We start from the raw sequence: 14,363 nt of genomic DNA on the forward strand, positions 1-14,363 counted from the left end.
GCCACCTTAACTGTCGCGAGAGCGTGCTTGATTTGCGAGACATAATGACGTCATATTTTGTACTGACGTACGGCATTGCGAGCCAGTCAGAAAGGCCATTGAGGCACTCCGGGCCAATCAGATTCGACAAGATGGCGGATTCTACAATGACACACTCCAGTACACTAGTGCTGGTGTAATACGTAGCTACGGGCATATAGATTCTCTCCAGTCGATTATGCCCCGTTAAGCGCAAGCGAGAGTGCCGATTTCGCTATATCGAAACCCGAAAGAAACGAATGCTGCAACGGAATTATTAGTCAACCATGGTACGAGTTGCACGCCAGATTGTGAACCTCGATGCTGTTTAGCTCGGTGTCATATTGCGAAGCCTTTAGTGAGTACGTTGTCATAGAACTTTATGTCAAATAGAATCAGCCTCATGATGAGACAAGCGCAAAAAATACACACACTCAGAGAGGACACAGACAAGCGCTTGTCTGTGTCCATACCAACCATTACCAACACGCCCAACTGGCAGTCATCCTTAATGTAATTTCTAGTACAAAGGGCCCTTTTTCATGTGTTAAGCGCTTGTCTGTGTCCTCTCTGAGTGTGTGTATTTTTTGCGCTTGTCTCATCATGAACCATTACCAACACGCCCAACTGGCAGTCATCCAGAATCAGCCTGGTCACTATTCTGACGCATGAACCACGCACACGCACATACCATATGGTAACTACATGACCCAAATTAGGGAGATTTAAGACCATTTTTTTGCATCGGTAACTTATTTTTTCACCATACCAAAAAAACACCACGTCTGTTGCGAGAAATAGCAAGCGAGCGAACGCGCAGAAAGAAGATGCGGGTGGCGACCCCACCTCGAAATTCCCGCACCAAACACCATGACGTCATATGTTTTGACGGCGTCTGCTAGGACTCGCGGAGTTCCTAATCGCAGGAAATGACGTGCATTGTCGTTTGAGGGAGCGAGAGACGTAACATATCGAGTTTCAGAAAATTTCGTTGAGCCAACACAGGCAAAATACGAAAAAGCACTTCGAAATCGATGAAGTCGTCATCGGAAGGCTGCAGCGGAAAATTTCAAAGTGAAACTTTTCACGTCTATTCTAATCCGTTAATAAACCTATGGTGGTTGAATTGACGACAGCAGAGTTTTCGTAGTGTAATTTATCGGTCTGAACCAATTTAATTGTTTCACTTTAGTGTTTTAAGAATCTCAGTGCAGCGGTGTCCACTCACCTAGAATAAGGCTGATGGCATAACCGATTGGGACGTGGCAGTAGATTACGCCGTGCGTGTAGACAGCCTCGGCAGTTCCGTTGAGATAGCCGCCACCAACCCACGTGGCTGCACATTAGAACAATGGTGGAGCAGAAAAAAAAAATAAAAGAACCCCAGTCAGACGAAACTATAGCGTCATTATATATGTTGGTGTCACATTACACATCTGTGTATTAGGTATTTAGGTATTACATTAGTCATTTAGGTATTGGTTAGGTATCGATGGGGCTCGTATTCGTAAAAATAAAAGCGACTTATGCACGTACGGTGAAACCATAGCTGGTGACAGCCCAACGTGAAACTGTGTGTTCGATGGGTGAATGACGAATACTAACACAAATAATGCTTTCGGTAATTATTCAACAAATACTTCGTGGAGTGTTTTTGTGCAACGGCACAGAAATTACCGGTACGTGTCGGAGTGGAAATCACTCAGCCCCTGCATCATCGTATTCGCACTCGCCCGGCAGTGACTTACGCGTTCTGCTCACCTCAAAACCTTTTCTCTCTCTCTCTCTCTCTCTCTTAGCCACATTTCCCGATCTACGGGCCGATTAGCAGTTCATTGCTCGTATATAGTGCCAGTGTGGCAATGCACGATTTTGAGAGCTTGCTTCGCAGCTATTCCGTGCAACGCCAGCCTAGTACTTGACGTACTTCACGTCGGTAAGAAGGCACGGCTGTATTGTATACGTGGTCGTGCACGTAAAGTGTGTATTGTCAGTGCGCACACAACTAACACGCAGCGAGCGCGCACACCGTACGATGCGTACACACTTAGGCCCGTATTCACAAACGCTCCTTCACTCAAGGGCTCCCCTCGACTTGACGAAGTCAAGGTGGAGCGTGCTCCTCCACTCAAGGGGCCGCTGCGTTTCATGAACGCTCCTTCACACTTCCTTCGCCAAGGGAGGCCTTGGAAATGCTCCCTTTACTTGAGTGAACTGCATGCGCGGAGAAAAGCGCCTGATAACGAGAGTATTCGTAATTGTGTTTAAGAAATGCCTATTTATGCACATTAAGAGAACGCCTTTTCTAGTTATTCTTTTTTTCTAAATTGACATTACAGCAAAATACGTGCATTTAGAGTGGTAGTGTTGTTTCCCTAAGCCTTGTTTTGATAGAGTTAGCGAAACCCTCCTTCAAGTCTGGCAAAAGTCAAACCCAGGCAGCTGAACGAACAGCTGATGGCATTTCGTCTGCTGCTGAACGTGTCTACCTGCTTGCTTTATTTTGTCTTGTATGCGTCTATTATTTGCAGTTTACGGTAGTGTTTGTGTATGTGTCGTTTGAGAGCCTACTTTTGCCGGGGTGACTAACGAACTACGTGAGTAATGACAGGAAGCGCAATAGAAGGTTTGTTGCTTTGTTTACTTTCGCTTTGCTGAGAGCATTCTGATCACTAATGTAGCTACCGAATGTATACCGCGGTGGAATGAGTATTTTTTACTATATATCACAGTATGTTGGCGTGCTTTTAGCACTCACCACCGTATTATGTGTAAGGATTACTCGTACGTAAATTCATTCTCGCTACGAGAGTACGTGCACAGTTCCGAATTTCAGGGGCCTGTGCAATGTTTATTTTTCTCATTTACTGCGAATTTCACCGTGGCGCTTTCGTAGTTGTTCCTCTGCGTATAATAGGAAATTTCAAAGACATTGCTCGCAACTGATATTCAAGGTTATACCAGGGTAGCGTTAAAAACTAGGCATGTTATACTCGTGGCTAAGCGTTCGAATTAGACTGCTACGCAAGTTAGGAAAAGCGATCGTGTGCCTTTCTGTCACTATTGGCGAAAAATACATTTTAAAGTTGTTTTCTTCGTTTAGTAACATATATAGTCGGTTAACAGGGACTGGTGTGTGTGTGTGTGTGTGTCAACTTTAACATTTTAATCTTCCAAGGAATAAGTTATTGTTTTTGCATTGTTTTTCTGTTTGCCCTGCATTTGTGGATGTGCCTAATTTGACAGATTCACCTAGAAGTAACCTTTAAATTTGTGTAGCTTCCGTCTCCAAGTTCACACAGCGGCAACGTCTTGAATTTTTTTCCCGTCTCCTTCATCTGCATGCTCAAAAGCACAATCGTTAGTGCATGAATGACCTTCGCACTAATGTTTTGGATTTTATTTGCAATATAACTACTGGAAATACCTGTTGAAAAGGATCGTGGTGTCTGTGCTGCATTCCAAAGTTCCGGCACAACATAAATTATAGGGGACGTTTTATTTTTTTTGGAAATCATAAAATTGAAGCCGCGTCTGACTTTTGGCGCTGTTCAGTTTTAAAAATTATCCTGTGGGTTCTCTCAGCCTTCAAAAAAGTGTCGTCAAGAGCAGCGTATATTATTCTGCTGATTTATTGAAGACCAGTGCAACAAAGCGGTGTGAAAAATGCTCAAGAGTATTGCAGTCATCGCGGATACATCTGGTCAGAACCCTGTAAATAAAATATCCACTATTGCTGCATCATTAGAGGTCTACCAGTTAGAACCACGCCATCTCAGTTCCGTGGAAGAGGAGTGGTGCTGCTTTATATAAAACAAGTTTAATTTTCCTAGAACTGCTTTCCTGTAGAATCGAAGAAGTGGTTTTTGCAGTCCTGTCTCATCATGAAAAGACAAACACGACGATAATTATGTATTGATAAATGAACAAAACAGAAGTTGTGAATGACAAATGCACCTTTATTACATGTGGCTGATGAGGAGCAACGTGGCAAACATAAGAATGCGAATGAAAAGTGTTCATCAATCAACCATATGCAACCTACACACTGTAAAGATAAAGTACGAGCTCGGAGGACATCATAAATAAGATTAAGGAAGTAGACACCAGAGCGCCTAATGCAGTGTAGCTGCACGCATTCACTGCTGTTTTTGTGCTTTTGTATACAGTCGTACAAACTCTGCAATGCATTGATAATACGGCAGATTCTAGGAGGCCTTTTCTCTGTGTTCTTCTGTCGGCAGCTGGTCCCCTGCACAAAAAAGGCAAGAAATAATATTAGAAAAATATAATAGTTTGGATACAAAAGCCGCATTTTTCTTTAATTCTAGCTGTGCACACATTCATTAGTATATCTCGCGTTCAAGAACAGACATGGTTGAAGTATTGAGGTTTGACTATTTTGACACAAGTTTGGCTCAGGCACTTGGGCAGCTGACCAGTCATATGGGTATATAATTTCATTATCCAATTGCACGAATCAGAATCATAGCCATCAATTCTTCTTCGGGGTGTAGGAATGGGGTTAAATTAAAAAAAACAATCTTATTATGTATCTGCTGTATTTATATTTCATATGTTTGCGTTTTCATACGACACTCGACGCACTTTTGCGTACATGCAGGTTTCACAGAGCATGATCATCTGCTTGATCCCCTAAATGTGTACTTGGTTGTTCATTGGTATTATGAGCTGCATACGCACTGTATAAGGAAGCTATGTTTCACGCGTAGTAGCTACAGCAGCACACTCATTGCGCCCAATGTATTGTGTTGTGCTTTTCCTAAACTGTCTTTAATAGTAATCTGACCGAAGCAGAAAAAAAAATAAAAAAACACAGGGAAACTTACCTTCTCATTGGTACAGATGGTCGTATAACGGAGGTGTGCTTCGTCGTAAATGTCGGCTAGGGCAGCAAAGGTTCACCGAAGAGGAAGCCACTCTAAAGTACGGTGAACCCAGCGCATCAAAAGTTTGCTATGCTGCTTGCTTGTCAAGCTTTCGCACTACGCTTGAACTGATGCGGTGTGCGAGCTTCATCAAAACACTTCAAAGCACTGGAATCCGCAGTAAGTCACGGAGCACTCGCACGCAGAGTATACGCACACCCGAAGGCAGGTAATCCACTGGCTCATGCACGGAACGCAACACATCACGGCACTGGTGAGTGCTCCTCTTGACACCACGCCCGCTTGTCCCGGCACACAGTAGCCGTTGCTGAACCGTTCGAAGACAGCTCCGTAGTAAACGCGCACCGTCATTGTCGAAAGAACGCGGCGGTGGCAGCCAAATTAATCGATCAACGCCGTCAAAGCGGGACGGGCTCCGCCATGGACGCGATGCTGGCGCAAATATTTCATCGAGGGACGATTCAAGGTAGCTCGATCGCTTCCTTGACAATCTCGAGGAAACGCTCAAGATTTTCTCAAGTGAAGGAAGCGTTTCAAGTGAAGGGCGGTTTGTGAATGGGAAAACGCCACTTAAGGAGCGTTTCGAGTGAAGGGTCGAGTGGAGGAGCGTTTGTGAATACGGGTAACAAGAAACGTTTATTGTCCTTCCCTATGAAGTACACAACTTCTAAAAACGCGACACGATGCCAGTAAAAACGAAAGTTCGCATGTGTTCTCAGTAAGAACCAATGGAGCGTACAGCCGAGAGCTCCGCATGCAAATTTGCCATCAGCAGTGAAGCGAACATACGTGAAAAGTACGTGCCACCAGGTACATCTGGCTGTGCACGCGATTCGCACCGAGTATACACTACAGCTGGGTATCGCACAGCTTTTCTAAAAAGAAAAAGTGCCGCCATATCCACGAAGTGAATGATGATGAGTGGGCGAAGCTCTGAAGGTAAACCTCGTAAACCATGAATCCTCCCCACGTTTTGCCCACTTGATTGTATTACAACGCTCCCCCTAGCGTACGTCGCCGCCCTAAATCATACGATTGCCTTCCACAAATGACACGCACCATATGTGACATCCTTCCCATTTTATAACTTCTCGCATCTTTCGTCATCAACTTCAAGTACTGCCGTCTAGTTTATAACATCTTGCATCTTTTCATCATCAGCTACAAGTACCGCCATCTAGTGAACACTGCAAGGACTAAACAAGAGGTGGCTACATACAAGGTATGGTACCGCCATCTAGTGAACACTGCAAAAACTAAACGAGAGGTGGCTACATACAGGGGACGCACAGCCCACGCCTTAAGGAGCTTCGCCCCTAAAAAAAAAAATTAAAAGAAGCAGCACTCGAGGATTGACTCGTTGCCGGCAGAGAACACCGCTTATAAGGCCGCTGCGGCGGCTGGACACCGGAAATCGCGAAGTGTTTTCTGCTTCTCCGCTAGGAGGTAGTGCGGGTGTTCGGGATGCAAGTGCCGTCCTATAACAGTGACACCAGTGTTCTACAGGCTGGCGATGCAGATTATAAAGGAAAGACTGCAGGCATGGATAGAGGATGAGGGGGTGCTGGGGGAACTGCAGAATGGGTTTCGGAAACAGAGGAGGATGGAAGACAACCTGTTCTCACTGACGCAGTGAATCGAAACAGCAGAAGAGAAACACAGGCCCCTGTGGCTAGTATTTTTTTGGATGCCAAGGGAGCGTACGATAGCGTGGTTCAAGAGGACTTGTGGGGAATACTGGACACACTAGGTGTGGAAGGTGGAGTCACTAATCTTTTAAAGGATATCTATAAAGGTAACAAGGCAGTTATAAAGTGGGAAAAACAAGTATCCAAGCCTGCAGAGGTAAAACGGGGGCTTAGGCAGGGGTGTCCTCTGTCACCCTTTTTATTCATGATGTACCTACAAGGATTAGAGGCCAAATTAGAGCGAAGTGGACTGGGCTTCAACCTGTCTTTCTTCAAACAAGGAAAACTCGTTGGACAGGCACTACCAGCATTAATGTACGCAGATGATATAGTGCTAATGGCCAACAACAAGGAAGATTTGCAGATTGATGGACATCTGCGGTAATGAGGGAGACAGGTTAGATTTTAGATTCAGTAAGGAAAAATCAGCAGTCATGATTTTCAATGACAACGAAGGTAGTGAGCTACGAATACAGGAGGTCACGCCAGAGATAACAGATAAATACAAATATCTGGGCGTATGGATAAGCAATGGGACCGAGTATCTGAGGGAACACGAAATATACGTGACGACTAAAGGTAACAGGAATGCAGCGGTGATGAAAAACGGGGCACTGTGGAATTACAATAGGTATGATGTTGTGAGAGGAATGTGGAAAGGGGTCATTGTTCCTGGTCTGACGTTCGGCAATGCGGTCTTGTGCATGAGATCAGAATTTCAAGCAAGATTAGAAATTAAGCAACGTGGAACAGGTAGGCTTGCCTTAGGAGCTCACGGTAATACACCAAATCAGGAAGTACAAGGTGATATGGGATGGACATCATTTGAGGGCAGGGAAGCTACCAGCAAGGTAAAATTTGAGAAGTGATTGAGAGAAGTGGGGGAGGAGCATTGGACTAGGAAGGTATTCAGCTACTTGTACAAGAATGTCGATACAAAATGGAGGAAACGAACCACTGACCGGTAAATACTTAGAAAACAGCAAGGGGCCAAACCAAAAAGAATTATTGGTTAAGAAGAATGTGAAGGAAGCTGAAACCGATATGAGGAGAATGGGCATGATTAAGAAGTCCGCACTAGATATCTATCGAACTTTTAAGCAGGAAATTGCCAAGGAAAGGATCTATGATAATACTCGGGGTAGTTCTCTACTGATTAAGGTCAGGACGGAAGTATTGCAAGCCAAGGGCATTCGTTGTAATTCAGACAATGTATTAGAGTCATGGGTCTTAGTGCAACTGCGTCCTACACAAGTAAGTGAGACAATATCTGCGGCCGTGTTCCCAATGGCGGAGCTGATCATATCGGGCCAAATATGAAGGGGTAGACGCGGTATGCAGTGCGTGTGGAGAGGAAGAGGAAACTGCCGAACACTTGATAATGTTCTGTAAAGGGCTTCACCCTATAGTTCAGGAGGTTAGCGCAAAGTTTTTCAAAGCACTGGGGGTTAGGGACAGGGCGGGCAAAATAGACTTTAAGCGGCTAGAATTAACTAGAAGGAGGTTATCTGATTGGTGGCTAAAGTCAAGGCACGAGTGAAAATTAAACCCTTCACTGCAAAGTACGAGTCCTCAACCTCACTATTTAAAGAGAAAAAAAATCTAGTTTTTGGCTCACTAAGTATTGCGGCTTGGTGGCGTTGGCCGCCGCCAGATCTGAAGGCTACAGCCATATCAATCCATCCAATCCATCCATGCGGCGGCTTCACGAATATGACGTCATGGCCTCTCCATATTTTCCCCTTCTCCATGATATGAAAAGAGACGTCACGTGGCTGCGCGAAGCTCTATATTAGGAGAGGGTGTGGCACCGCGTCAAAAAGCCACGCCATATCTCTAGGTGTTCTGTGGCCACGCCCTGCAACGGGGTACTTGTGGTCAGGACTCACCTGTCATGGTACTGATGCCGAGTCCCAGCGACATGCTTCTGTCGGCCAGGAACAGCCTGTGGAGGAAGCGCTTGGGCTGCTGCTGCGGCCTCCTGCGTCGCAGGTCCTCGCGTACCACCGACATGGCGCCTTCCTCCTTGACGACGTGCACCTTGCGGCCCGACCACACTCCGACGCACACTACGGCGATGAAGTACACCAGCACAGCCAACACTGCCGGGATGTGCACCGCCATGACACTTCTTCTTCTTCTTCTCAGCGCGCGCGCTCGAACAAGCGCTGGACACTATGCCTATACGGGTTTGGGGATGTTTGAAAAAGACCGAGCCACTACTCGGGATAAGCATAGCCGCGAGTGGCAATATCATTAAAGCCACATCGAGCAGAACCAATTTTATGAATCGAGTTTTTATTGTTGAACGATTAATGATGTCTTCTTCAATAAGTAAAAAAACATAAAAATGAGAACACAGGTGTTTTTTTTTCTTGCTTGGTCTTCAATTCAAAGCTAAGTTGCAAGTAATTGAATGAATTACAGTGATTTCAGTGGGCCAGCATATCTTTCATGTAGAACAGAAAGTTTTTGCCCGAGACATAACAACTATGGAAGATTCCATATTTTCTTTGAAGCTTCAGGCTTAAATTGACTGGTAGATCTTACCAGAATAGCGCAGCTTTATAGCCCGGCCCAGCTTCACATGGCAAAACCGGGTTGAAGGTGATCTGTCTAGCCTTCATTGGGTCTCTGTTTTTGTCAAATTCACACGCGAAGACGTGCTCTGTATCAGAACTAGAAACTGGTGCTCATCGTCAGCAATAAGGGCGTCGATGTAGAGATTTTTGGGAGGGGCATCACATCGATTTGAAGTGGGGGCTTGGCAGGCATGCAAATGTGGTCGACTGTAACTTTGCGCTATGTATGCATTGATACATTGGCAAAAAAAAGTTTGAACCCTTCGTCATAGGAATCTGCGAAACACTTAAGTAAAACGTGCCCTTACAGAATTAGTTTAATGTTTTCTGTACATTGGTATAAGAGAGCCTGCACAATGTCTATTGGTGTTTGACCCATATAAGACCGCTTAACGTGGATGCATCCACGTGAGTGCTTAGTCATGCATCTCCATCCCGACGACTAACATCCATCAATAATGATTAAACAAACCGCTGTGGACACGCGTGAAAGCGAAGCCATCTAAGAAACGATGCGACAGCCAAGAAAAACGCGACTGATTGGACGACGAACTTGTGATGTTGAATTCCAATGCCGGAGTCGGTGCAGCCGACCGACTTCGCGAGCGAGCACTCGACTTGTTGTTGTTGTTGTTGTTCTCCTATCGTTAGTGGCGCATACCCACTGTGGGGGATTGGCCAAGAATCGAGTGGCTTTAAAATTTACTGTTCAGATTTAGAATGATGGAGGTATAACAGAAAGATTACCGATAGCCTATAGGCAAGTGTGGTGCTTAATGTAATGCATAGAAATATTTACATAAACAAATTTATTCTTAGAATAGAGCATTAGTCTGATTTTATACGTATATAATTAGGTGAACATGTTAAGATAATGAAACTGGTTAATTAGTCAACCTATTAGTTTCATCAATATAGTCCCGGACGGCCGCGCATACTGTGCCATTACAGAAACCAGAAATGGAAGCTCCAAAAGACAAAATGACAGGCAGAGATAAGTGCATACCAATGCCACGCAAAGGTATTTCTAATAGGGTTTTTCGTAATGTGTTAAACCGCCTGCAGGTCAAAAAGAAATGGTCTATTGTTTCCAGTTCATCACAGAATGCACACAGTGGCGAAGGTGCCTGAGCAGACCTGTGTTTATAGACTTGCTGGCTTGTTCATTTCTTTTGTGGCTCTCACCCACTAAGGGGGATTGGCCAAGAAGCCGGTGGTTAATGCAAGTCAATACCTCTAGATTTTCTAGATTAGGGGAATATGATTACTGTGTTTTGACTGTGAAGTTAATTTGGCGCAATGTCAGAAAAAAAAGAAAAAAAGGGGGGGGGGAGAAATAATAGAATTTGTTGAATATCTGTGGTGGAATCGTTATATGAAATTCTCCTGAAAGTTGAATCATCGCAGTGTATCAGCTAAATAATAAGTGGTAGTGTCGCTAGTAAAATTCGAGAGCTGATCGCTGACTCAGCAAGGTAATCTTCTTGTGTTATATATGAATTCGCAGAGAGCCCCGCAGATGTTTCTGTCGCTGTGTCCCAATGAAGTGGCCCCAAAAGACAAAATATTGGGAGTATTAGGTGATATTCCTAATTTTCTGAATGAAATTTCGAAGCAGTTTTTTCTTTGATTTTTGAATCGGTGACATGTGATAAGAAAATGGTCGATATGTTCAGGTTCGTTACAGCTTGAGCACAGAGGGGATGGCACCAGACCAGACCTGTTTAAGTAGAAATTAAGAGGTGGTACACGGCAACGTAATTTTGTTACCAAGACTTCCAATTTACGCGTGGAACACCATTTATTATTCCATGTGAAGTGCAGGTGCAAGAAATCTGGATTCGGTATCATGGTTTTTGGTCAGTCTTCAAGAAGGGAAAGTTTTCTAAACCTCGCTGCTGTTACATAAGCTGTAGGAGGCATGATTGGCACAATCGGAAGATCAAGAGATGTTCGCGCAAGTTTGTCAGCCATCTCGTTTATAAATATACTACGATGGCCTGGCACCCATATCATTCGCAGTAGACGAATGTTTGCTGGGATTAATGATTTAAAAGTCTCTAGTACTGCTGATGTCGACGACGATGATGAGAATGAACACACGGAATACGAGTCAGTCACTATCACAGCTGTCGAATGAGTCGCAGGAAGTTTACGAATAGCTAGTATAACGGCCATTAATTCCACTTCAAATATTGGTGTATAATCTGGGAGGCGTAATGAAAATGACCAGAATAATGAGAGAGAAAAAATACCCACACCTGCCTTCTCGCCACTCATAGATGCATAATGCCACCCACACGTAGTGGGTCGACTGCAAGAGCGGCTCTACCATCTGGAGGAAAGGAAGAAGAATTGCGTGTCTCTTGCACGGCGGTATTATACGCGAAGGTCACGTAAGGTAAGATCCGGTCCCATGTTTTGTGCTGTACGTCGATGTACATTGAGATCATGTCTGCAATGGTCTTATTCAGTCGCTCGGTAAGTCCGTTGGTTTGCGGGTGGTACGCAGTTGTCTTTCGGTGTCTGGTGTTGCTCAGTTTGAAAACCTCGTCCATCAGCTGCGCCGTGAATGCCGTCCCTCTGTCCGTTATTATAGTGGAAGGAGCACCGTGTCGTAACACGATGTGGCGCATGAAAAATTGTGCTACCTCAGAAGCCGTGGCTCGTGGGATCGCCTGCGTCTCAGCGTAGCGTGTCAGATAGTCGGTCGCGACGATCACCCATTTGTTGCTGTCCGCAGATAGGGGGAATGGCCCGAGAATGTCCATGCCGACTTGGTCGAACGGCGTGCAGGGTGCTTCAATGGGCTGAAGCAAACCAGCTGGCTTAACAGATGGTTGCTTTCGACGCTGACATTCCCGACAGCTCTTGACGTACTTCTTGACGCTTGCGGAAAGTCCTGGCCAATAGTACCTCTCACTCACTCTGGCAAGTGTCCGTGAGTAGCCCAGATGACCGGATGTGGGTTCGTCATGGCAAGCGAAAAGGACGTCGTCTCGCATGTCTCGAGGAACCACCAGGAGGTAGGTACGGTTGTTCGAACGAGCGTTCTTCTTGTACAGCACACCCTCTCGAAGGCAGAATGACGGCAACGAGCGGGATAAATGACGTGGTATGATTGTGTCCTGGCCCTCTAAATGATCGATGATCGGACGAATCTCTGCGTCATCCCGCTGCAGTTTACTCAAGTCTGATGAGCTAATGGCGCCCAGGAAGCCTTCGTCTTCCTCTGCTTCCTGACTGACGACATGAAGGGGTGCGCGTGACAGTGTGTCAGCGTCTTCATGCTTACGGCCGGACTTATGGACGATGGTGACGTCAAATTCCTGCAGCCGCAAGCTCCACCGTGCTAGCCGTCCTGAAGGGTCGCGCAGGCTTGCCAACCAGCAGAGGGCATGGTGGTCCGTCACTACCTTGAAGGGACGACCATAAAGGTACGGGCGAAACTTGGTGATTGCCCACACGACTGCGAGGCACTCTTTCTCCGTAGTGGAATAATTCGCCTCGGCACGGGATAGAGAGCGGCTGGCGTAGGCTATCACCCTTTCGATGTCGTCTTGACGCTGAACGAGCACTGCACCAAGCCCAACGTTACTAGCGTCAGTATGGACCTCCGTGTCAGCATCATCGTCGAAATGAGCGAGAACGGGTGCTGATTGCATGCGCTGTCGCAGTTCATCAAAAGCTGCTTGTTGCTCGTTTTTCCAGACAAACGGCGTGTCGTCCCTTGTGAGACGAGTCAGAGGTTCTGCTATCTGTGAAAAGCCATGAATGAACCGGCGATAGTAGGCGCACAAACCAAGGAAGCGCTGGACGGCTTTCTTATCGACAGGAGCTGGTAATTCGGCAACAGCGGCAAGCTTGTCTGGATCGGGCCGGACTCCTTCAGCGCTAACTACATGTCCAAGAAATTTCAGTTCTTCATAGCCGAAGTGGCACTTCTGTGGCTTTAGAGTGAGGTCCGCCGATCGGATAGCCTCCAGCACGCTGCGCAGGCGCTGTAGGTGCTGCTCGAACGTGGCAGAGAAGACCACCACATCATCAAGGTAGACAAGACAAGTCTGCCACTTGAGCCCTGTGAGGACAGTGTCCATCATTCGCTGGAAAGTTGCCGGCGCTGAACACAAGCCGAAAGGGAGTACTCGAAATTGGTATAGGCCGTCTGGAGTCACGAAGGCTGTCTTTTCGCGGTCTCGCTGATCTACCTCGATTTGCCAGTACCCGCTTTTGAGGTCGAGAGAAGTGAAATAATGGGCACGACGAAGTCTATCCAGCGAATCGTCGATACGCGGTAGCGGGTACACATCCTTTTTGGTCACGTTGTTGAGCTTTCGGTAATCGACGCAGAAGCGTAGCGATCCGTCTTTCTTTTTAACAAGCACGACTGGAGATGACCACGGGCTGTTGGATGGTTCGATAACGCCATCGTCAAGCATCTCGCGAACTTGCGTACGTATCGCTTCCCGTTCTTTAGCCGACACGCGGTAGGGGTGCTGGTGTATTGGGCGTGCGTCCTCGTACGTGATGATCCTGTGCTGAGTGATGGACGTCTGGCGGATCTTTGAGCAACTTGCGAAGCAAGACCTGTACTCGAACAAGAGCGCTCGCAGCGCAGTCTGGTTATCGGTGGACAGATCAGGATTGATGTCAATGTTGCTCATTGATGTGTCTGCGTTATCCACTATTTCTGACGTGGGACAGTTAGTTACGTTTGCTACTTCGTGGGCAAACGCTATCGAAGTGCCACGGAAAAGGTGTCGATGCTCGTTGCTAAAGTTGGTAACGAGCAATTCAGATCGGCCGTCGCGAACGTGAATTACACTTCTCGCTACACATATGCCTTGCTGCAGGAGGTGTTCTAAATTTGTCTCGGCCACCACATCGCCATCGCTCAAACCACAGCATCTTACGTCGACTAGAACACTGGCTCGTGGAGGAAGCGTCACGCTCTGTTCAGAAATACGGAGTACGTCGACACGCATTTCGTCATCCTGCACGTTGATTGCTCGCTGGGCTGAGAACGTGACGCGGCGCTCTTGCAGATCAATGATAGCTCCATTTTCCTGTAGAAAATCAACTCCCAGAATGACGTCACGGGAGCATTCACGTAGAACAAGGCAGCTTGCTACGAATGTGTACCCTTGAATCTGTACTCTAATTGT

General features: G+C 46.2%; 1 protein-coding gene across 1 annotated transcript in view; it reads right to left on the minus strand.

Annotated features, from left to right (window-relative positions):
* Positions 1-8,740, minus strand: part of LOC119163324 (high-affinity choline transporter 1-like) — a 23,238-nt gene extending 14,498 nt beyond the window's left edge. The window contains exons 1-2 of the mRNA XM_037415299.2: positions 8,506-8,740; positions 1,247-1,354 (exon numbers count right to left, since the gene is read on the minus strand). Of these exons, the coding sequence (XP_037271196.2) occupies positions 1,247-1,354; positions 8,506-8,740 (343 nt within the window). The remainder of the gene's footprint in view (positions 1-1,246; positions 1,355-8,505) is intronic.
* Positions 8,741-14,363: the final 5,623 nt, after the last annotated feature.

The sequence above is a fragment of the Rhipicephalus microplus genome, chromosome 3 (genome assembly GCF_043290135.1).
Source record: "Rhipicephalus microplus isolate Deutch F79 chromosome 3, USDA_Rmic, whole genome shotgun sequence".
In the NCBI taxonomy this organism is placed as follows: Eukaryota; Metazoa; Arthropoda; class Arachnida; order Ixodida; family Ixodidae; genus Rhipicephalus; species Rhipicephalus microplus.